The sequence below is a fragment of the Mchenga conophoros genome, linkage group LG8 (genome assembly GCF_057382185.1).
Source record: "Mchenga conophoros isolate Kocher_MC1m ecotype Shallow Benthic linkage group LG8, M_conophoros_male_GT1.1, whole genome shotgun sequence".
Lineage (NCBI taxonomy): Eukaryota > Metazoa > Chordata > Actinopteri > Cichliformes > Cichlidae > Mchenga > Mchenga conophoros.
Genome location: NC_140533.1, coordinates 30,165,676 through 30,191,232, shown reverse-complemented (window position 1 = coordinate 30,191,232; position 25,557 = coordinate 30,165,676). Strand labels below are relative to the sequence as shown.

Here is a 25,557-nt window from a genome sequence, read left to right as displayed (position 1 = left end):
ATTACATTTTGTATGATGATTATGCAGAAAAAGTAGAATTGGGCTGAAAGATCTATCACTTTATCACCTCTTCAGGTTGTACATCGTGTTTTTAAAAAGTAACTAAGTAATTAATTACTTTTGAAAATAAGTAATCAGTAAAGTAAGGGGATTACGTTTTTTGGGAAGTAAACAGTAATTAGTTACTGATTACTTTTTTCAAGTAACTTGACCAACACTGTTGAACAGTGAGCTGAACTTTGGATCATCATCTTTTCTGCATTCCAGACTAACAGACCACTGACTGTGATCGTCTGCACCTAAGAGGAGGTGATAGAGAACAACCCTACCTGTGGTCTCAGGTGCTCCTTAAACACTTTTTACCTGGTAAAGAGAGGGAGGTGAAAGAAGGCAGATAACCTACCACAGCAGCACAAAGATGTCCTGTCTGACTCTGACTGTTTAAACCAGGGGACCTCAAGGGCCTCGAGGGCCGGTGTCCTGCAGGTTTTAAATGTGTCCTTGATCCATCACAGCTGCTTTAAATGGCTAAATGACCTCCTCAACATGTCTTGAAGTTCTCCAGAGGCCTGGTAATGAACTAATCATGTGACTCAGGTTTGTAGGCCCAGTGTGACCTCTAAAACCTGCAGGACGGTGGCCCTTGACGCCTGGAGTTGGACACCTCGGTTGAAAACATGGACGAGGGGGATAAGGACTCCTGTTTAGGCTGGAGGCAGGATGGTGGTATGTTAGGGGACCAAACCTATCCTGGACACAGCTGGTTTCGTTCCTTCTTCTGCCACCAACAATCGTGTTATGCACAAACACATTTGTTCTTCTCTGACCTCATAAACATGAGCGTGCTTCTCTCCTCTGCTACATCAGGCTGGTTTATTTCTGCAGCTCAGTCTGCATCACTACTCCTGGATATAATGAGATCTTACTGTGTGGAGAGGCTGACCTTGAATATTAGGTTTAAGCACGTTGCAGTGATTGGTTGATTTTATTTGACATGCTCAGCTTTGACTGGCTTGTTTTTGTCTTTTATTTGAAGAAAGTGCTGGAGTCGATCAGAGCAACCTGCTGTCTTTATTCACTGTGAAGAAATCATTTCCAAACAGCCAAACAGTCATTGAACAAGAGTTACATTAAAAACAACTGAAACCAAACGAGTGGAGCTGATTGGACGTCAGCTTTGATTGACAGCACTATAAATGTGTGAAGACATTCATTTTTGTTTTTTAATACAAAACGATGGTTGTTTTTCAGTGTGGCAACACCACATACACACACATGTCTAAAACCCCATGAAGACGACATGATTTGACATTTATACAAAACAATCTCAGATATAAATACATATTTATAATCTGTATGTTACAAAAGAGTTTCCCTCGTGATTTTGGTGACGGGCGGGGCAGCGTGATCAACCACAGTGACGTATAAATATTCAGCCAGCTACAACTTTGGCAAAAATCACAAAACCCACAGAGAAAAACACACGGGGCGGGGCTTGAATGAATAGGAGGAGCTTTGGGGTTGTGGGAGGAGCTACGGTTAGAAAGACAACTCTGAACAAGAAGACAGACAGTTACAGTAGCGTATCAGGATGCAGGATTTTTTTTTTTTTTAACAGCGCAAGCATAAAAAAAAATACAGACGTACAAGGGCGGGGCTAAAAGAAGAAGGGCGGGACTTCAAGGGACAAACTGATATTTTTCATTTATTGTTTTATCGTTGTGCTTTCAGAGGTCAGAAGTTTATGTGCTGAGGTTACTGAAACGATTAAAGGCCTCAAATTATTCCTGCTGCAATTTCTGATAAAATAAACACTGTTCATGGCAACATGGACGCCGCCGGATACTGCAACAGATTTTAGTGAATTCTCAGTGGAAGGAGCCTTTCATAGCTATGCTTCCTGTTCGTCCCCCCTGTTCTGAGTCTGGCAGCAGCAGAAGTAACAGGAACCTCCCTCGAACCTTCAGCCCAACTGAAATCAGTGCTGCTGCTTCTGTGTTCATCTCTCTTTTCTGAAACGTTCTTCAAATATGACACTTCAGTTTGGCTAAAGGTTGGCAAAGGTTTGATGATGAGATGTCCTGGATTATTTTAAAAAACAGGGAGTGTTCTGCCTCCCCCCACTGAGGTTCACCTGAACTCAGGTGCTTTCAGAGGTGTTTATCATGTCACTCATTGTCTGCTCCTCATCAGGGTGCTGATGAAGGGCACCATTAGCACCCCGATTGCTAGGTATGACAGACACACTGATAACTGTGTCCTGTAATTTGAAGCCTTTAATCTCACTCCTCTTTAGATTCCCATTTCTTCAACTAAGATTACATCACAAGCAGACTAAGTGAAGTCAAGTCTTAGATGTGACATCACAGTTTTTACATTGAATGACCCCGCCCCCAAACATAGAGTATAACATCAGAATAATTACAGACAGCTGAAAGCACCCGCAGAAAGCTGCTCTACAAAAAGTCCTTCTCAGGTTCTTCTTAGAGGCTCGGCCCAGTCGCAGACGACTGGCTGCTGCCGGAGGCCCCGCCTCCTTAGGCCACAGGTCCCTCCTCCTCTGAGGTGATTAGTGCTCGTGGCTGAGGGGGAGGAGACAGGTGAGGAACGAGGAGGAAGGTTTTCTACATGGGAGGAACGACGAGGCCGGACATGGCTGCAGAGAGACGAGGTTTGAATTCATTAATTATAAACATACAACAGAAATGATGTGTGTCACTGAGTGACAGCCAGGTGTGACACCTGCAGAGCAAACATCAGGTGTGGACATTTCTTTATTCTATGTATTGATCACATGTTTTGACAATATCACTTTAGTAATAGTAGCATCACTTTATCACGTAGTTGTATGCATGTAGGATAGTATCACAAGTGGGCCTTGTGTTTATCACAGCTTCACAGCGGGGCCATTGTATGGGGCCAACACTGTCTGTGCTGTTGTGTAAATGCTTATGCTATTGTGAACTTTACACACATGGAGAGATGCCAAACTGCCTTTCATTGTTTTTGTAACAATGACAATAAAGAGCTATTCTATTCTATTCTATTCTATTCTATTCTATTCTATTCTATTCTTGTATGTGGTCAGAGACATCCAGGCACTGCGTGTAAGAGAGGTGACGGCTGGTCGTAATTCTCCTTGGGGGGAAGGTTCAAGGATGAGCTGAGCTGGGAGGTATAGGTCATATATAAGACGTGAGCGCCCATCTTCAGAGGCCGCTTTGGCGTTTGACCAGAGCGCTCTCTGCAGCATGTGATTAAACCCACTCGCTGAGCGTTTGCACTTTATTTAAACAACTTCCACAACAAAACAGAATTAATTAGATGAAAAAAAATATCAGTACTTTGCTCATGTTTGAATAAAGCTTTGCTCACACCATGTTTTTAATCCAGATGTTTCAGTGAGTGATGGTCTGGCCTGTATTCAGCTCAGTAATGGAGTCCAGGTTTGTTCATCGTCTGCAGATGTTTGTCCTAACCCTACAGTTTTGGTCCTTCCTCCCCCCCAAACCATCAGGATGCTGCTGTGACCTGTAGGCTGATAACCAATCAATCTCATGCTTAGCCTGTAGCATCCATGATGTCCCAACAGAATCTCTGTTTCTGATTGGTCAGACTACAGGACAGTCTCCACTTGGCCTCTGCACGTCTGAAAGGAGCGCCCTGCGGTTAGTCAGAGGAGGCGGCGGTTTTAATTGATCTCTAAATCTTTTCAGGAAGTCGTGAGACATGCACGATGAAATCTTATGCGCGTTTGCTTTTATGCTGCTATCTCGTTGAACTGTCGGCCTGGGGTGGCTCTAGCTCAGCGGGTAGAGCAGGTTGGCTAGTAATCAGAAGGCTGGTGGTTTGAGTCCTGGCTCCTTCAGTCTCTGTGTGTTAAAGTGACCTTGGGCAAGATACTGAACCCACAGCTGCTCTCGGTTCATCGAAGCGTGAATGGTCAGTTGGACGAGTCATGTAGAGTAAAAGTGCTGTGAAGGAAGAGTTTTACACTCTGACCTGTGAACCTCTCCATCAACCTCTGCTCACTGTACGAAAACACGTTCCACATTCAAACTGAGCAGATTTAACACTCCACGTGTTTCCAGAGGAACCTTTTCTGTCTCACATGAGTTTGAATTATTCGTTGCGCTCTGGTTACAGCCTCCGACATGCTCCAGCGCAGGTTTCAGCAGCGACAGTCGTTACAGTGACCCTACAGGATGTAGCAGAGCTGCATTTTCCACCTCAGCTGTGAAACATTTTAAGAAGACAGGAGAGGACGGCAGAAGCAAGGACAGTGAGACGAGCAGAGGAAGAGGAGGGGGGATTAGGGCACTGACGTGTATTCATAAAAGGACACACGGTAGAAGAAGACAACCACTGACACACACACAGGAAGCCTACAGTGAGCAAGTGTGTGTCAGTAAAAGCAGAAGGATGATGGGCTGCATCGTTCAGATGAGGAACGCTTTAGAGTAAAATGAAACGTAAGCCTTGGCTGTGTCAGTCAGGTTTGTAGCCACATGTCAAACTTCACCTGGACAGGCAAAATGGTTTTGATGATGCCGTCCTGGTTTGTGAGTCAGATATTTTTCCTGTTATTGATGGAGACACGCAACAGGATTCAGAAGAATGTGAGCTGACTCCAGGATGGTGGAAATGCCCCGGGGAGACAAAATCCCGTGCAATCCAGAGTGATTCATGGCTACAAATCCTCCCACGTACATCCCGTTTCACGGCGAGCTCAGCTCTAAATCTGCTCTCTTTGTTGTAGGAGAAGAAGAAGAAGGCCCACTGTCCATCCTGAGCAGTAAACCTTCACAGACCTCAGTAACCTCACCAGTGTGTTAAAGGGAAAGGTCACATGATGCTTCCCTGATGATGAACTGTTTATTTATTGTACAGTTTTCCTTCCTCCACACCGGAATGTCTCAGGACAGTCGGACTTGATCCGCAGCGTTTAAATAATCATGAGATGCCTCCTTCCTCTGATTTCAGGTGAGCTTTGCTTCTTTGATTCTGTGCACCGCCCTCCTTTGTCTTATGCAAACTAACCTAAAGTTGGATAAGCTGTTAACAAAACGGACGGTTTGTTGATGAAGAGACTGACTCCACCCACCTGTCCCTGTTGTGACTCGAATAAAACCTTAAAGAATCTGATGAGTTTTTAAAAACATCTGAGCTGAAAATGATGACACATCATTCCTCATTAGCTTCCTGTTAACGACAAAATGCATGTAGCAGCCCGCAGTTTAATTTACCAGCTCATTACACAAGCACGCACACACACACACATGTCTGTAGACTGACGCTTCACTCCTTCACAAAAACTGAAACGTTCTGGGATAAATGAAGCACATGTTCACAGAAACAAAACACAAGTAGTGATTTCAAAATGAAATTATTTTATAACAGCAACAACAACAATAATAATAATAATTAGAAACCACGTTGAAATGATGTCAGGATGAAATTGTTTCTCAGGTGCTCGTTTGAAGGTGAATCACTGATTTCATGCTCAGTTTCTGGCTGCTGCAGCTGCAACTATTAATAACATTCAAACTGTATTTACACATCACCCTGCAAATGGATCCACATGCACGCACACACACACACACACACACACACACACACACACACACACACGCACACACGCACACACACACACACACACACACACACACACACACACACACACACACTGTGGCCTTTCTGCCTCGGCGAAGGCGGAGAGCAACATGAATATTTAACACTCGACAAACCTCTCTGTCAGAAACACTGACATCACACACACTGGCTGCCAGAGTGTGTGATGTCAGTGTGTGTGTGTTTAATGCATGTGGGCATGTGTGTTTAGAGGATGTATCTGTGGGTTGTAGTGAATAAAACATGCATTGGCCTGTCACTCTTCATGCAATACTAACAGGACTCGGGTTACCCACCTCGACCCAGCGTGTGTGTCTGTGTGTGTGTGTGTTCACTCCATTTACTCGTCTGTAGACATGTGGTTGTTTACAGAAGAGCAGATGAAACTGAATCAAACATCTGTTCAGCTTCATGTTACTCTCGAGGCTCACTCGCTTTAATTACACCACATCTACATGTTTAAAGACATGAATCTCCAAAAGTTGATTCTGTTAATCGTTAAACGTTTTCAGTGGGAGAAACGTTTCGTCGCTCCAGAGATTTACTTACCTGGATGATTGAGCATGCATAAAGACATAAAGACATGAAGGAATTTGAAAACAAAATATAAAAATATGAATGTACTATTTCGTTTTAATCATAAGCTTTGTTAGTCACAGGTTCAATCATACTACGATCAAAGTATGTCTTCAGTCCCGGGAAGTATTCTTTCTGTCCCTAACACTTCTACTGACTTCGGAAAGAAGGAGTTTTAATTTGTAGACTCAAGGAGCTGCTGTCTCACCTTGCAGCCCATTGGCGTTGTTGGCGGAGCAGTTGGGTGGAGGGGGAGGTGAAGCTGGCGGCCGAACGACGGGAGCAAAGGCGCTCTTCTGTTTGACGGCAGCCGAGAAGGAAAAAACTCCATGCGAGGAGTTACAGTTAGAGACGGCCATGGTGGGACTGGAGGGAACGACTGGAACACAGCAGGTCAGAAACCATTTTAACCAGTAACTGTGATGGGACAGTAAACTACACTCCGTTAACATGGTTAGCTCTGTCTTACATGAATGATGTACTATCCAGTCAATTCAATTCAGTTTTATTTACACAGCGCCAAATCATAACAACAGTCACCTCAAGGCGCTTTGTATTGTAGGTAGACCTTACAATAATACATACAGAGAAAAAACAACAATCAATCTCCCTCCCATTCTACTTTTAAATACTCTAGGAACAACAAGTAGACCTGCAGTGTGAGAGCGAAGTGCTCTAATAGGGTGATATGGTACTACAAGGTCATTAAGATAAGATGGGGCCTGATTACTACAAAGTTCAAAGATAGAGGACCAGCACTACAGGGATTAGTGTAATTAGTATGAGTAGTATTCCTTGTAGTGGTTGTAGTAGCACTGCTAGGAGTATTAGTAGTAGTGGGTGTAGTACTGTAGTACATTTACCTTGATACTTACTGCCGTAGGGTGAATTGGCTGAGGACCCGTTGAGGAAACCGGGTGATGTTGCCACCCCAAGGTTTGGCATGCCTGTGTTGCCGTAGCCATTCATGCTGTTGCTGACTGTGTTGCCATAGTTACTCTGTTGGGGGGTGGAGCTTGGTACATATCCTCGCGGTGACACACTGCTGGTGTTTCGACTGTAGCCGACTGGAAGAGAGTACAGTGTTAGTAACACTGCAGTATTACTAAGTGCAGTAAGCTAGTTTTATGCTAGATGAGGCTGCATGTAACTTTTCCCCAAAGGTGGAGTTTTCGGTACATGGAGGTTCCTCTCAGCAAGTATTTGAACTCCTAAACACTTTAGAACTGATAATGCAACATCCTGGTTTCACAGGCAGAGGAAACAGATGGTGGGCTGATCCCAGTTCTGCTGGAGATCCTTTGGAGCTGCTGGAGGGGGGTGGAGCCTACACCTGCTTTAATTGGGCAAGTGGCAGGGTACACCCTGGAGAGGTCCACCTTCCATCACAGGGCGAACACAGAGAGACATACAAGCATTCAACCCCAGCACCTTCTTGCTGTGAGGCGACAGTGCTAAACCACCACACCACCCACATACACATGCTCAGGAAGAGTGGAATTTGGAAAATCGTTCACATAATCGTTCATATGAGATTGGTCTTTCATATCACAACATCCTAGTAATGCGACCATCAACAATCCTTGCTGAACTTTGAGTAGTAGTAGTAGCCAATCAGATCCTAGAGTATGGACTTGAGTTCAGCAGACAGAGTGTAGTAAAGACAAACAGGAGGTGGAGCAGTTAAAATAAGAGAAAGGCCGCTTGATGTTTTTAATTCATCTGGTGACAGAGTGCTGGTGAATCTGAGTCTGGAAATGTGTGGTCCCAAAGCTGACGACAGTGGGTGGGGCTACAAGAGAAATTCATGAGGATTTGTAGATTTGCAGTGAAAGATTCTTCCTGCTGGGATCTCACAGAAAACTTGAACTACATGTCAAACCTTTTGTGGTTCCTATAACACAGAAAAGGGGCACACTAGAGCTGAATCAGAACTGCTGAATGATCCAGAAGACTCCAGTTCTTCTCATGGTTTAACTCTTTGTTCATCCCTCTATTCCAGTCCATTCAATTTAGTTTTATTTAGGCAGCACCAAATAAGGTCCTTCATATTGTAAGGTAGATACCCTACATTAATACAGAGAAAGCCAAACAATCAGAAGACCCACTTTGAACAAGCACTTGGTGAGAGTGGGAAGGAAAAGCTTCTGTTTAACAGGAAGAAACATAAGGCATTATTTGGGATGGGGAGAGGCAGCTATCTGGGTGGGAGGAGGGAGACAAAGACACGCATGTCCATCAAAGTGACATTCAGCTCTGAGCTGGTCACAAATCTAACGCTCGGTGCACCAAAGTCCTTCTTAGTAGACTTAGTAGTAGACTCTGTAGAGTACTCGTAAAATGTGTCATGTGACCAGGGTTACCACAGCCACCCCTTTAATGTCACTTCTGCCCCCATCACCTGCAGGATTTATCGGGCCGCTCATACCTTGCGTTGTCTCAGAGACGTTGACGGCGAGCTGCCCGCTGAAAGAGTTGACTCCCATCATGCCATGGGAGGCGGTGTTGCCCAGCGATGGGATCTGGTTGTGGTTCCTGGGAACGCTGTAGAGCGCTTCAGCGATGTCTGCTGCTCGCTTCAAGATGATCTCCTGCAGAGCGGAAAGACACAGGAGCATTTAAATATCTGGATTCATGCAGCTGCAGAGACTCAGGAGGGAACATAATCACATAACATCTCTACTGGAAATGTGGAGAAGCTATCATCCTAAAATTAAAACTCATGCATTAACACCAAAGGCAAGACTGATTAATTGAGAGTTGTGGTCACTTTGTTTCAGATGATAATGATAAATTACAATTAAACACCTGTAATACATTCCTGTGATATAATGTAAGGTATATTAAATCCCCCACTCGCCCCTGCGGGCGGTTTATCCTTCAAGCTCGGGTCCTCTACCAGAGGCCTGGGAGCTTGAGGGTCCTGCGCAGTATCTTAGCTGTTCCCAGGACCGCGCTCTTCTGGACAAAGATCTCCGATGTTGTTCCCGGGATCTGCTGGAGCCACTCGCCTAGCTTGGGAGTCACCGCACCTAGTGCTCCGATTACCACTGGGACCACCGTCACCTTCACCCTCCTTCTTCCTGATGTTGCTGACATTCAGTATCGCTACATCGATCACTACAGCTGTCTTCTTCTGTTTGTCTACCACCACTATGTCCGGGACTTCCAGGCCGTACTCAGCACAGATGTTTCTGTATACTATGCCAGCCACTTGGTTATGGCGTTCCATGTATGCCCTGCCTGCTAGCATCTTGCACCCTGCTGTTATGTGCTGGATTGTCTCTGGGGCATCTTTACACAGCCTGCACCTGGGGTCTTGCCTGGTGTGATAGACCCCAGCCTCTATGGATCTTGTGCTCAGAGCTTGTTCTTGTGCTGCCATGATTAGTGCCTCTGTGCTGTCTTTCAGTCCAGCTTTGTCCAGCCACTGGTAGGATTTCTGGATATCAGCCACCTCCTCTATCTGCCGGTGGTACATACCGTGCAGGGGCCTGTCCTTCCATGATGGTTCCTCGTCTCCCTCCTCTTTCTTGGGTTTCTGCTGCCTGAGGTATTCACTGAGCACTCGGTCAGTTGGGGCCATCTTCCCAATGTATTCGTGGATGTTCGTTGTCTCATCCTGAACTGTGGTGCTGACACTCACCAGTCCCCGGCCCCCTTCCTTCCGCTTAGCGTACAGCCTCAGGGTGCTGGCCTTGGGTGAAACCCTCCATGCATGGTCAGGAGCTTCCTGGTCTTGATGTCAGTGGCTTCTATCTCCTCCTTTGGCCAGCTTATTATCCCAGCAGGGTACCTGATCACGGGCAGGTGTTAATGGCCCGGATCTTGTTCTTACCATTCAGCTGACTCCTCAGGACTTGCCTGACCCTCTGCAGGTACTTGTTGGTTGCAGCTTTCATAGCGACCTCTTCATGGTTCCCTTTTTTCTGTGGGATCCCCAGGTACTTGCAGCTGCCCTCAATGCCTGCAGTGTTGCCTTCTGGTAGTGAAATATAGTGAAAAACAGCAGAGTTCATGTTTTCTAACCCTAGCATGCAGTTTTCAGTCTAAGGCACTTTATTGTCTTTCTGTGATTTCTGATTTCAGTCAGTTTATTTTTGATTTTATCTCATCAGACTGAGGTCATTATATTGTTACTGCCACCATCTTTCTCTTCTTTGTCTTTTTTTCCAGTGTAATTGAGGGTAACGATCCACGATACTTCACTGACCAGCCTGCAGGGGGCACTCTGATGTCTGTCTGACATGCGCTAAAGATCCTGAGAGCGGCTCGTTATACTTAAACAGCTCAAGACTCCAAAAACACACATGTTCAGTTTACACATACATAACACACACACAAACACACACACAGTTATTATTATTATCACTACATTAGGATTTACATTTGTTTACAGGCACTGCACTCTGTTCAAGGTTACGCTTTCATTTCAATAGACCTGTGTGTGTGTGTGTGTGTGTGTGTGTGTGTGTGTGTGTGTGTGTGTGTGTGTGTGTGTGTGTGTGTGTGTGTGTGATTAACTGGTGGGTTGAGAAGCGTGTCGGAGAGACTCTGTTGGGGAGGATGGGGGATATAAAGAGCTCCCTCCTCCTCCTCCTCCTCTGCCAGTGTTTCAGTGTTTCAGGAGGCTGTGACTCCTAAACCTGAAGGAGGTGGTGAGGAGGGGGAGGAGGAAGTCTGTCCTGTTTAATGAGTTTCATGTGAAATTAAAGAAGCTCCGGTTTGAACTGTGAGACAGTCTGATGATGATGTTATCAATAATCTGTGAAACATGATTATTGGTTGTGATTACGCTGACTGTCCTTACTGTGATTGGCCAATCCAGTAAAACTGCGTAAAAATGTTCATAAATATTCTCTCAGTCAGACTCGTGCAGCTCTTATGACAGTTTGTTTCCACTCATGTCCATGACGCTGAAGCAGCTCAAACCACTGAAGTGAAAACATGGTGACGTCTCAGAGCAAAAGGCGGTGCGCTGGTTTAGACACAATGACTGTAAGTAAAAGATGACATCACAGAGTTTTTGAAACCAGACGTGATAATGTGGATCAGTAGCGCTCTGCTGGACAGGTGGAGGTACTTCAGCTGTGTTTCGCTCTCAGCGTTCAGTTTGTCTTCATCCATTTGAGTGGTTGAATTCAATTCTGTGCCGGCTCTTATTTGGGTATAAAAACATGAATTCATTTTGTTGTTTGATGAATAAATAATGACATCATTCTTAGTTTGAAACACGTTTTGACAGATTACATTTTTTTTAAATTGTCTAATAAATCTGAAGCACTGTTTTCTGGGTTAACAGACACACGCTCACAGCTTGTTTCACTAAGTTTGTTCAGAGAGTTTAACTTAACAGTGAACACTTCCTATTTGTGTCGCCTCATTCTTTATTTTCTACTCATGTTCCTCCTCAAAGACACAAAGATTCAAAAGGATTCAAACTGAAGCGGCGTCCTCGGTGTGCCGACGCCACATGACGTCGTGTATGTTGCACTTGCAGCCACAGCTCGTGCGCACACCTCGTCTCCGGTCAGCCTTTAGACTCAATATTGTGTGATCTACTGTACAATATAAAGCGCCTTGAGGCTTGTGATTTGGCGCTATATAAATAAAATTGAATTGAATATATCAACAAGAATCTGTTAATCAGGGTCACCTGCACAGGTAAACACACTGATGTCAGCTGATGTGTGTAGACAGGTGAGCAGCTTACCTGGTTATTATGAGGCATCCCGTAGAGCGCCTCCACCAGGTCTGCTGCTCTCTTCAACAGCACCTCCTGAAAGAAACAAAGGAGGAGGGGTGGTAGTGTGATACAACAGAAGAAGAAGAGGAGGACATGAGGTCAGTAACAAAAGCCGATGAAGTCGTGTTGCCAGTGTCACTTGTGAACAGGTGTGAACAGGCTGCAGGAACATTTTCAACAGCTCTAATGAATTCTGTTTAATATTATGTTATTCATATAGAACCAAAACGCAACAGCAACCACCTCCAGGTGCTTCATACTGTAAGGTAAAGACCCTACAACAACACAGCAAAACCCCAATAATCAAATGACCTATGAGCAGGAGCTTGGTGACAGTGAGAAGGAAAAACTCCCTTTTAACAGGAAGAAACCTGTGAAAATCCTCACAGTGTTACTGGAGGCCAAGGTAATGCCATCCAGAGTAAGAATCTGGTTAGATACCATATTTCTACGATTTTCAGGGCCGAGTACAATAACCTCAGTTTGATCTGAATTAAGAAGCAGAAAGTTAGCAGCCATCCAGGTCTTTATGTCTTTAAGACATTCCTGCAGTTTAACTAATTGGTGTGTGTTATCTGGCTTCATGGACAGATAGAGCTGGGTGTCATCTGCATAGAGAATGCATGCAGTGCAGAGATCAGTAACAATCACAGCTTGTAAACATCAGCAGGGGTCCCTCTGTTTCTGTGTGTTTGTACCTGAACTGGAAGATTTAAACAGTGTTTATGTTAATCAGAGCTCAGTTACACCTCACAGAGCACACACACACACACACACACACACACACACACACACACACACACACACACACACACACACACACACACACACACTGGGCCTCTTAAAAACTGAAGCATTTCACTTCAATGAGCAGTTTTAACACTAAAACTGCTCATTGAGCCCAATAAACCGCTGCCACTGTGTGTGTGCATGCATGTTTGTGTGTGTGTGTGCATGTTTGTGTGTGCGTGTGTGTGTGTGTGCATGTTTGTGTGTGCGTGTGTGTGTGTGTGTGTGCGTGTAATCAGGCAGTGACAGAACAATGCTTCATTTAGTCTTTATCTTAATTAAACACACTCTCAGTTAATCTGCTGCTTTCCATTACAAACTTCTTCAGGAGGCTTTTCAATTAACCCCGCCCCCTTCATCCTCTTCCTCGCCTCTTCCTCCTCTCCTCCATCCCTGCGTCCGTCCACTCTGCTTTTCTCCATGCTCTGTTCATTCTATCCCTCCTTCTAATTGTTGCCCATCAATCACTCCTTCTTTTTCTCTTTACCCTGCATGCATTTTCTCTCTTTTCTCTTCTTCTCTTTCCTCTAATCCTCCTTTGTTCTCACTTCTTCTCCATTTTTCTCCTTTTTCTTGTTTTCCCCCCCTCATCCTTCCTCTCTTGCTCCCTTTCTCTCTCCGCTGTCCTTTCACCGTTACAAATATCATTTCTTGGATCACAAATAAATGTTATGAACTGTGATTTACGGCCAGTTTTACACACTGTGACTGTCAGGTTACTGCCAGCCCAGCTCTGTGTGTGTGTGCTACGCACACTGTGAGAGGGGAAGTCATTTCTGTGAAGGAGCTTTCAGCCTCCGATCATCTTTAATCTGCTCATTTATGCAGAGCAACGTTCCAGTGTGTCGACACACTCACACACACACACACTGTGTTTATAGAGACAAATGAAAGCCTCATTATTACAAGTGTTTCGCTGTTACGCCGTCACATGACGAGCACCTCTCTGCACACACATGAACGAGGTTAGAGCTGGAGGGCGGGATGTCATCACCGAGGAGGAAACCAATTATTCTTTTAACTCAACACACACACACACACACACACACACACACACACACACACACACACACACACACACACACACACAGACGAACTGATCCTGTCTTTAAGCTCCAGCAGCAGGAGATGAACTTTAATATCTGAAACATGATGAATAATTACACTGAGATGAAAAAGTCTGAATAAATAAGATCACAAAGGATCAAATCAAATCCTCCCTGTGATCACGACAGCCTCCATCCGCACAAACTAAAGAGTGGAGCCCGTCATTATAAATTAACCCTGAAAACACCCACCTAATAGTTTTTTCTGAATAAAAGAGTTATTTTTTTTCTGTGTTTACCAGTCTGAGTAAATGAGGTAAACAGCAGGTGGAGCTCACTGTTCATGCAGACAAAGAATGAAAACTGTCGAAGCTCCAAACTTTCTTTTATCTGCATGACTGATGAGAAAAGTCAGAGCGACACCTGCGTGACTGGCCGGGCGTCTTTTCAGGTGAAGAACCTGTGGCGCTGCGAGTCTTTTCACCGAGATTCATGAACGAATGTAGAAACTGTAAAAACTAACACTGAGCTCGCTGCTGTACAAGAAAGAAAATAACGGTGTGGCTTTTTGGCCTTCATCAGCTGCTTTGGCAGTAAAGCTGACCGAGCTTTGAAGAAGCTTCAAACGGACTGAAGCTCTGACACAGTGATTAAACTTGACTTACACGCTGCTCCCCGACTCATCACAGAAACAAATCAGCGAGTCACAGCGGCGAACTAGACTGACATGCATCGATTAGATTGAGATGGACCCCCGGCTGACCTGTGCCACGTGGTCACACAGAAGAAACTCTGGCAATCGGCTGGTCATCTCCTGAAAGTGAAATGCAATCGATGAGCAACCGCAGAATTTTCTGGGCTGTGGATCCACATCACACCACACACAGGTGATGATGTCACAGGTTTCATTTCTCAGAAGCTTCAGTGTCACATGATTCATGTAAACCATCAATCACTCGCTGCTCCACTTTGACTTCTGCCATCATTTGCAGGGTTCACTCAGTATTTTCCAAATATTGCAGTTGGCTCCCTTTAGCCCAGGGGCGTTCTAGCCCATCTTTGGGGGTGCTGAAGCCACCCCAAAATGAATCAGAGCACCCAAAGATTTCTTACTTTTTTTTGACAATATTTGCTGTTTGTGTGACACGCTACTAAAAATATAAAAACCATACAGTACTTGGTTGGTACGTAATATTTTAACAACAAAAGTATAGATAACCCCCTTCCATAATGGATTGTTCCAGCTCTCCCCTGCTCTGGCTCTAGCGCCCTTTCTGCCAGAGCTGAGACGCAGCGGAGCGGAGGAGTGAGTGCCTGGCTTAAAACAGGACATGTTAGATGCATTTAGCCTTCAGTTACTCTTTATATAGTTGGTAGGAGTCAGACCATGTTTCTTTTTGACTGAAAAACATTACACCAGGTAACCTGCAGTGTTGAAAACGTGTTTTCCGACGATGTTTGCTGCCCTACAATCCATCCTGCTCTGTAGTAAAATCAGCGATATTTGACAGTCCTGTTGCTAACATTGAAATGTATCCAGCCTATTTAAAATCTAAAACTTAAAATTATCCGTAGCCTGCTGTTGTTACCACTGTCCTGTTTGAAATGGAAGGAGAGAAGCTGCTTATTTTGTCATATGTGCCGATATTAAACCCAAGGTACTAAGTAGCTAACTAACTGAATGCCCATAAACCTTATAACTCCTGTTGTGTGTGTGTGTGTGTGTGTGTGTGTGTGTGTGTGTGTGTGTGTGTGTACAGATAGACAGCCAGGTTCATAAGGGATATGAGGAAAATTTTTTTTTAAAAAGGAGCCACATTCAGGTAAAAGTGGGTTGAAACATTTTGAGCCTCTTTAACAACATCCCAACATAACATTATCATTGATCGGGGAGATTAAAATTAATGATATATTTTTATGTGGTTCAGCCACAGCTCTACTGAAACCTCAGCCAGTAACAGGTCGGCCAACTTTTGGACCGTCCAGTTGTCTGTATGACTGCTGCAGTACGTGCATCACATGTGCTCACTATCAGAAAGAGCCAAACAGACCTGGTGGAGTGAGGAGCTGTAAAGAGAAGCAGATGGTCTGTTTCTGCAGCTTTAAATGTTTTCCAAAAGCACACACACACTTATCAGTGTTTCTCACACTTGTTACAGTGTGGACCACCTGAGAAAATGTCAAGCTCTCCTAAGGACCACTATGAAAGCATGAAACTCATAAATCTTACAACACAAAATTATTATTATTAAATTAGTAAAATTAGCATCTGCAGTAAAGATTTTTTCATACATTGTATACATTCTACCACAGGCAAAGCTGCCTCCATATTTATAGTTTTTATTAATATTTGGTAATAATTTATTTGTAATAATTTATTCTGTGGCGGGAGTGTTTTTTATGTATCTGTATTATATTATACAAACACATTAAAAGTGAACCTCTGTCCAAAAAATGCACTCAGTTTACTTCTTACTCACTATGAGCATCATTCATCATTCTCCCAGTAATTAAGGTTAGGATATGTATTTTTTTTTATTCCAATCCATTCTTCTTTTGCAGCATTTAATAACCTTTATCACTTCTCCAACTCCAACCCCCGGCGCATGTGGCAAGGACTCCAGACCATCACAGACTACAGGACCACCAAACCCTCCCCCGCATCCTCTGATGTCTCCTTCCTCAACGAGCTCAACAACTTTTATGCTCGTTTTGAGCGAGGGAACCCCACAACCACAACCAAAGCAGACATGACGCCAGACCACCAACCTCTGACTCTCTCCCCCACCGATGTAGGAGCGGTGCTGAGCAGGATCAATGTCCACAAGGCTGCAGGTCCTGATGGCATCCCCGGGCGTGTTCTCAGAGCATGCTCTGGGGAGCTTGCAGGAGTGCTCACAGACATATAAAACCTGTCCTTGGCCCACGCTGTGGTACCGGCCTGCTTCAAATCCACCTCCATCGTCCCGATACCCAAAAACTCCAACCCATCTTGCCTCAATGACTACCGCCCAGTAGCACTCACCCCCATCATCACAAAGTGCTTAGAGCAGCTGGTCCTAGCACACTTCAAATCCTGTCTCCCCCCCACCCTGGACCCCCACCAATTGGCATACCACCAGAACAGGAGCACAGAGGATGCAGTCTCCATCGCACTGCACTCTGTCCTCTCACACCTGGACAACAACAACACCTACGCCAGAATGCTGTTTATAGACTTCAGTTCAGCATTCAATACAATCCACCCCTCACAACTCATCAGGAAACTGACAGACCTGGGCATCAGTTCCCTCATCTGCAAATGGTTACTGGACTTCCTGACCAACCGCCCCCAACATGTCCGGCTGGATAACCGCTGCTCATCTACCATCACAATGAACACCGGTGTACCACAAGGCTGTGTGATGAGCCCTTTCCTCTACTCCCTCTTCACCCACGACTGCAGACCTGCTGATGGTTCCAACACCATCATTAAGTTTGCAGATGACACCACGGTGATTGGCCTCATCAGTGACAACGATGAGGCCGCCTACAGGGAGGAGGTGGATCGTCTGGCTGAGTGGTGCGACACAAACAACCTGCTGCTTAACACCGAGAAGACCAAGGAGCTCATCGTGGACTACAGGAGGAATGCTGACCCACATCCACCCATCCACATTAAGGGGACGGCTGTGGAGCGTGTGAGCAGCTTCAAGTTCCTGGGAGTCCACATCTCCGAGGATCTCACCTGGACGACCAACTGCTCCAAGCTGGTCAAGAAGGCTCACCAGCGCCTCTTCTTCTTGAGGACTCTGAGGAAGAACCACCTGTCCTCAGACATCCTGGTGAACTTCTATCGCTGCACCATCGAGAGCATCCTGACCAACTGTATAACAGTCTGGTACGGGAACTGCTCTGCCTCGGACCGGAAGGCGTTGCAGAGGGTCGTGAAAACTGCCCAGCGCATCGCCGGAGCACCACTTCCTGCCATAAAAGACATCTACAGGAAGCGGTGTCTGAAAAGGGCTGGGAAAATCATCAAAGACCCCAGTCACCCATCACATGGACTCTTCACCCTCCTGCCCTCTGGGAGGCGCCACAGGAGCCTCCGGACTAAGACCACCAGGTACCGGAACAGCTTCTTCCCCACAGCTGTCAGACTCCTGAACTCTGCCTCCTGACATCTGACCCACGTTAACTCATGGACTGAACATACACACACCCACAATGGACAACTGTACCCTCAAACACACAATAATAACATGGACTGAACCACCACTCACAACCACTAGCACTTTATATAGCCTCTGTAGAAACTATCTACACCCTCACTTATCTTAACTGCACTACTGTATAGCTCTGTGTAAATAATCATTCTGTACATTCGATAATTTTTAATCCTACAACTGTTTACAACTTGCATAGTTCCCATTTCTGTATAGCTGTATATCTCAGATTCTGTAAAGTTATTTATTTCATATTCTGTATAGTTTTTCATATTTATATCCTGTTCATAGCCTGTACATAGCTTGTACTCACTACAGCCTTTACATACTTATAGTTATAGAATATTCACAACATACTTCATACCGTGTACATTATAACATACCATAATAGACCCATTTCTGTAATATACTCACATATCTATATTATTGCTAATATATATTGTAATATATCTATATCACTAAGCACTTCTGGATGGATGCAAACTGCATTTTGTTGCCTTGTACCTGTGCATGTCCAATGACAATAAAGTTGAATTCTATTCTATTCTATTTGATGGTTTTGTTACAGACTTTTCAAAAAAGTGTTTTTCTTTTCTTTCACAAATGTGGGGATTAAATTGTGTTAAAATGTACAAAACAATGAAGTCATGTTTTGTGACGAGGACCCAGGCTCAGAGAGACTTGATGAATTTAAGAATCTTAAGATTTAATAAAGAAATTTACAGACTTGCAAAGAGATGGTAAAATTATGATGACTGATAACGAAGACGAAGACAGCAGACGACAAGGACAGGGAGGAACAGGGGTTTAAATGCACCAAGGAGACAGTCAGAGACACAACTGGAAAACTGGAGACATTTAAGGATGACAGAGTAAAGTTTATCTTGCCTGGCTGGGCAGCTCTCTGGGTGCTCAGCACCACCAAAGCTCTGATCCTAGAATTGCCTCGCTTTAGCCTACAAACCGGATTCACGGCTTCCGCAAACCGAGCCGTGGATCTGTTCCCTACAAACAAACACGTGTCTCTGTGATTACTGCAGCCGCAACACAAACTAACCCCAAAATCTGATGAGTAGGAAAACAGAGAAAAGCAAAACTCTTTGAGTTCCTTTACTTCAAACCGCTCTCACAACCTTCCTTCTCACTGAGGACTTCCACACAGAAGGCTTTTACAGAAACATCAGATAATCCTGGATGAGCCCTATTTTTCAGCCTGAAAGTGCAGAGAGCCCTGACCTCTGTAGACACTAAATAATAACAGCAGCGTATTTCAGCGACAAACGAGTGATGTTAGCAGCGCACAGGGATGTTGGTCAAAACTCTGTAACCCTCAGAAGCAGCTGAAGCTGAGTGGAGCTCATTCAGGGAGGTTTCCCACTGAGACGGGGTTTCTGAAAGCTTAACCAAACATCTGGATCCACCTTCTGATCCACATCCAGGAATTAATTGGCTCCTCGGGTCAGCGGTCCCCAACCTTTTTTTGCGCTACGGACCGGTTTATGTCGGACAATATTTTCACGGACTGGCCTTTAAGGTGTCGCGGATAAATACAACAAAGTAAAACCAGTACCGGTACCAAAAAAACACGATTTATTCAAAACACACAGGAAAAGACCCAGGGAAACCGAGTTAATGATAAAAATGATAACAAAAAACAACGCTAAAAACCAACTATCACACCCCAGCCTCAACTCGCAGCCCGGTACCAAACGACTCACGGACCAGTACTGGTCTATGGCCCGGGGGTTGGGGACCGCTGCCTTAGGTCATCGTCTTCTTCTCCGCCATGTTTCATAAAAATCACCATTGTAGTCTTTTACCAACAGATGGTACTGTAAACAAATTGATCCTAAACACTTTCAAACATCTGAAACATACACCGGTGGAGTCAGACTCTTTCTTGGCAGATGGTGGACACGATCAGCTCAGGATAACAGTGGCCAGTCTATTGTGACGAAGGTGAGGGTGAAGGTGTAGCTGTTAGTTTACTGATTGATCTACCCTCAGCTATGACCACAAGGAGCAGAAATGAGCTTCATCTGCTGGAGGCTGAACCTTTAGAGATGAGTGAGGAGCTCATTCATCAGAGGCTGAGGATGGAGCCACCACTGGTTTGACATCTGGCCACATACAGCTGGGAGGGTCAGACCCAGGACATGCTGGCTTTGTCCCCACCAGAGGAGTTGGTGGCAGAAGGAGATCTGGCCATCTCTGTTGGCCTGCTGCCCCTGAGACGCGGACCCAGATAAGTAGTATTAAGCAGATGTTAATGTGTTAGAGTTCTCTACTCCAACCAACTCCATCAAAAGGAAAACTGAAGGCTGTCACTGAGCGTGAGCAGATTAACCACAATCTGACCCCAGAAATAGATTCTGCAGCACCAACACGAGGGCTAAATGCACACCCCCACAAACTGAACATCTGCAGGGATTCTTCACCCACATCTGGATGAAAACATCCCAAACACGGACATTTAGATTTCACATGAAAACAGCTCAGAGTTTATTATGCAGGACAGAAACAGAAACAAGACGACAGAGGAGTTATTTTTTATAAATCAGATAAGAGAAAGGCTGAAAAGTGTGCGTGTGTGTGTGTGTGTGTGTGTGTGTGTGTGTGTGTGTGTGTGTGTGTGTGTGTGTATAAAGCCCATTGGCAAACAGGGAGGTTGAAACAGTCAAATCAGGTAATCAGCGAGTGCAGCCATGTGGCAAGAAAGGAGATTGGCATACACACACACACACACACACACACACACACACACACACACAGGAAAGAGCATTAAATTCTACAGACACACACAGGCACACACATACAAGTGCGTGTCTGTGTGTGTCTGTGACGGACAGCTAATGATGATGAATGCAGGGTCACTTGATCACCATGGAAACAGCTTTAACACTGAGGTTAGTGTGAACTGTCCTCAGTAATCCGGACTAACAGAGTGATCTCTCCTTCAAGCTGTGTGTTTCCTGTGTGTGTGTGTGTGAACTCCTGGCTCGTGCACATGCCTGTCACTGGGTTTGTGTGTTTCCGACCTCAACGTGTTTCGTGGCGTCCGTGCTGGGATGACTGACGGCAGCTGCCGCACATACCGACACTTTAAAGTTTAATCTTTGGCGTCGCTATGGCACCAAACCCAAACACCGTCCTTCTGTAGGGTCAGAAGCAGGTGTCACTCTCAGAAAATGTCTCTGTACTTTCTCACCTGCTCACATGTTTGATGAGGACACAGAGGAAGTAGCTTTGCTTTCTGAAACCGACTGAATGGGACAGCGGCTTCTCTCAGCCCGCCATCTTTAGCCTCCACCTCAAAAACACAGAGCAAACTGACCTCCTACTGCTTCAAAGCTCAACAGGAAACTTCCTGGGAGCTGTTCACATACTTGTGAGCACACTTTGAACAGGTGTATCAAACAAAACTACAGTACAATCAACCAATCACAGGCTTCAGTGAGACTATCAGCAAACTTCTCTTTCATTCAGCACCAAATCACAGCAGCAGTCGCCTCCAGGTGCTTTATATTGTAGGGTAAAGACTCTACGATCATACAGAGAAACCCAACAATCATATGACCCCCTATGAGCAAGCACTTGGTGACAGCGGGAAGGAAGAAACCACCAGCAGAATACATCTGCACGTTTGACCACACATTCGATTTCTGTTCTTCATACTTAGTAGTTTAGTATCGCATGTCCTTCAGCCGGGCATGTGGCGGCTTCAGCGCCTACAGAGAGGGTTGGGTCGCGGGCCCTTTTTATAACTGCTTTTAAATCATTGTAACTTTGTCGCAGGTATATTTGTGTATCGAGGTAGCACCAAGTGTTCACAAGGCACCGCTGTTTGAACACACACAGGGAGATCAGCTCTGCCTCGGTGTTACCGTGTGTGCTTTGCCAGAACATGGTCCAGGTTTGCGACACAGGGGACCTGTGTTGACCTGTGTGATGTCATGAGTGCACAACCCGTCACACGTAAGCCCGACTCAGACGTCGCAGTCAGCCCCCCGAAACAGTCGGGATTATTTCCAGTTATTAGCGTTTCTGTGGTCAACAGTCACTCGGCTGCACGCTGAGCACAAGGCAGCGTGGGTAATTGAATAAAACCATTACAGATGAATTATTAAAGATGTGGTTTTCATTATGGAGCTAACAGCATGTCAGCTCACATCAGAGCAGCTGGAGGCTGAAAGCACACTAGAGAAATTCTCTTTCAACTACTGCAAGGTTGTTCATTAAACGAGGGGGTGAATAGAAGTGTCGGATAATTTCCATCAGCATCCTGCTTCTGGTCCGAATCTGGAGGATCCAGATTAGGCCTGATATATATAAACATCTTATCCTGGTTCCTCTAAACTGGACAGCTAATCCAGGATCAGGACAGCCTGACGATCCCAAACCTGCTTTACGAGTCATTATTGAAACACACACACACTGAACTGTTGACCTGAAGCAGCACAGCAGAGTTTTTAAATGTCCACCCTAAAGGGAAAACTGATTCCGTCTCTTTGCTTTGATTGTTTGAACCCATCAAATCTAAAATGGGTAAAAGATGTGAAAGTGTGAGCTTAAAAAGAAAAACTTTGGCCTCCACTGATGAGAAATGTGGGATGATTTTCAGAGTCTGATCGAAAACCTGTGAACTGGAAACTAAACAACATCCTCACAACAACGAACAGGAGTGGTAGCATAAAAGGAGAACATCATGGAAGCAGCTTCCTTCTTCAACAGACAAGCGCAGGACTCTTTGCTGGTTCTGACTGGAGCCAGCAGACTGTCCTCCAGATTCATTCACCCTGAGGGCGTTGGATCATGTTAACCTTTGCACCACTTTTCACCCCCCCGGGTGATAATTAACCCACAGAAGGGGAATGTGAAGGTTCCTGCTTCATTACAGATCGTTCACTGTCCAGCTGAATTTACCGTCAGCCTTTTCTCTGGAGCATCACACGTGTGGTAACGCGGTTCATGTGAACCAAATTCAGCCAAACCAGGACAAATGTGAAAGCTTTGAACAGATACTGGTGTCCAAACTACAGGTTTGATGAAAACTGTGTGTGTGTTAGAAGCTGCCAGTCGGTCTGAGTGGACACACAAAAACAAGTTAAACAGCAGAATCGGTGGATGCAGCTGATGATTATCAGGACTCTGAGCAGCCAACCAGAACGCAGACTGATGGAAAAAACACAGCGACAATAATCACTTATTCTGTGTGTTTGTATAAAACGATTGTGTGTCTGAGCGCGTCCTACCTTCGGCAGTCTCTCCGGGTCTCCAGGGTGGCGGGGGATGACCTTCTGTAACCTCTGGAAGCCGTAATCGATGGTAGGCTCATTCAACGCTGAGGAGGGAGCAGGTCTTTTCATTAGACACCTCACAACATTAATATCGTCACATTTGTTCACTAGTTAAACTTTTTAAAGCCCAAAAACGTGAAACTGTCAGCTGCTCAGACTGCCGTGGATAAGACGTGAGACACTCCTCTCGCATTACTCGCAGATTACATGTGAGCATTTTAGATTATTTCTGGATTAAACATGTAAGTCGTGCACAGAGAGAACAAAGGAAAAAATAAATGTCAATGAAAATACTCCAGAAAGTTTACGGGCCGATTGGATTAGAACGTCTGTACTGACCGACGGGAGGAAACACACGGAGGCGTCGTTGTCACGCTGATGGGACACCACACACTTCAGTTTGAACCGATAATTTATGCTGCTCTTTGTCAGGTGTAATAACTGCAGCCGTGCACATCGCGGCGAATCTGCAACCCTCAGACACGCCGAATCCATCAGACTTGTTCATTTTTTGTTTTCCCCTCCCCTCCTCTCTCCTCTAACATCATTTACAGTTTAAACTGGTTGGGAGGTGATAAATCAGAGCGTCAGTGAACGCAGCCGAGCACAGCCAGGACTCAGAGTGTGTGTGTGTGAAGTGCATGAATCATAATCCCGTCTTGGTTCAGCTGCATTTAACAAGCTTTAGACCGACTCTCCTATACATCAAACTGTGTGTGTGTTTGTGTGTGTGTGTGTTCAGTCCTTGAAGGCTCACAGGGCGTGACAGGCAGCAGTTATAAGAGTGTGTTAGCTCTCCAGATGTCTGTGTTATCTATAGTTGTGCGAGTGGCTGTGACCTTGTGTTGTTGACTGTTACACACTTTACTGTCACCTGTGTTTCTTCCACCTGCAGTCGGTCCGATTCCTCCTGGATCAAACCTGAATGCATCCTCGCTGCGTCTTTAAGGACACGTGTCCACATGCAATTTCAAACACACCCAGCAGAGCAGTAACACCTGATCATCAGGTAAAAGATGTCAGAGCAGAGTTACCACGATGAGAAGAAGAGACCACCTGAACCTGGCAGCGTTTTCCTCTTTAGCTGGCGGATCAGCGACTGTTCAGGACGCCACGTTTGGCGTGCAGCGGGGCTGGTGGTGATGCTGTGTGGCTGTTTTTAATGACCTGTTATTGCGTGTTTGTGTTGACGTGACTGTTTTATTCTTATGTGTTGTATTTCATTCGTATGAGGCTTTTACCTTGACAACTATAGGTCACGTGACCATGACTCCACATTCAGCCCAGAGTCCCTGAGACACCTGAGCTGCTAAAAACGCTGATGTCACGAATGAATGATGCCCTTGATTCATGTTTTCTGTCTTTATTCATATCTTCATGTTTCACTGCAGTTTAATAAACTCTGGAACACCTGAACAAACCAGCTGTCACTAAAGTCTTTATCTGATTGGCTAATTGTCTGAAATCAAGCGCTCTAATCAGGCACACCGGCAGACAGTGAAACCATCCAATCGATAAGTTGTGATGGAGCGTCCCCGTGGTAACTGCTGAACTGATCTGCTGTTTATATTGGCTGCCAATTAAGATTTGATGGCTTTGAATTGATCAGACACGACACCGAGCGAGGATCTGTCAGTCCCGGCTATCTGAGGAGACGCTTCGGCTCCGCCCTCAGCGCTGAGTGAGTCGTCAGTAATCGTGCGCAGGCTGGCAGCGTTTTATGCTCCTGTCAGGTGTGTACACCTGTCAAACATCAGCACAGCTTTATTTGTTTTTGGTGCTTCTGTCTGCCTGACAGAGCTCATTCATTTGGATGAGGAGACGTTCATCTCGATGATAAACTGAACCTGAAGAAATGTTGGCACTGTTGCGGCTCAGCTGCACGAATGACGTGTTTTACTGTGAAACAACAGTCCTGATTTATTTTGTATGTATTCGTTGACTTTAATAAGTGAGTTTTACTGTCAGACAGTTCAGGCTGCAGTGTCTGCAGAACAGGACGTCGATTCAGATAAGACGAGAAGCTCGGAGCGATCGACACGTGTAGACTGAGGCGCTGCAATTCCCTCACACTCAGGTCTGACCAGCAGGGTTCGCTCTGTGTGTGTGTGTGTGTGTGTGTGTGTGTGTGTTAGACATCTTTGTGAGGGCAGAAAAGTAGCTTACTACTATACTTGTGGGGACCAACAGTCACTTATGGGGACAAAATACCTGTTTGAAGACATTTTTGAGGCTCAAAATGTGGTTTTAGTGTCAGGGTTACAGTT

The 25,557-nt window shown here is 45.2% G+C and overlaps 1 protein-coding gene across 4 annotated transcripts in view; it reads right to left on the bottom strand.

Annotated features, from left to right (window-relative positions):
- Positions 1–1,062: 1,062 nt before the first annotated feature.
- ebf3a (EBF transcription factor 3a) overlaps positions 1,063–25,557 on the bottom strand; it is a 59,313-nt gene continuing 34,818 nt past the window's right edge. For 2 of the 4 annotated variants that reach the window (XM_085285525.1, XM_085285527.1), the window contains exons 11-16: positions 23,246–23,334; positions 11,921–11,986; positions 8,636–8,798; positions 7,071–7,274; positions 6,416–6,586; positions 1,063–2,656 (exon numbers count right to left, since the gene is read on the bottom strand). In XM_085285525.1, the coding sequence (XP_085141651.1) occupies positions 2,625–2,656; positions 6,416–6,586; positions 7,071–7,274; positions 8,636–8,798; positions 11,921–11,986; positions 23,246–23,334 (725 nt within the window). In that variant the 3' untranslated portion in view covers positions 1,063–2,624. The remainder of the gene's footprint in view (positions 2,657–6,415; positions 6,587–7,070; positions 7,275–8,635; positions 8,799–11,920; positions 11,987–23,245; positions 23,335–25,557) is intronic. The other 2 variants (XM_085285528.1, XM_085285529.1) reach the window with 1 other exon arrangement.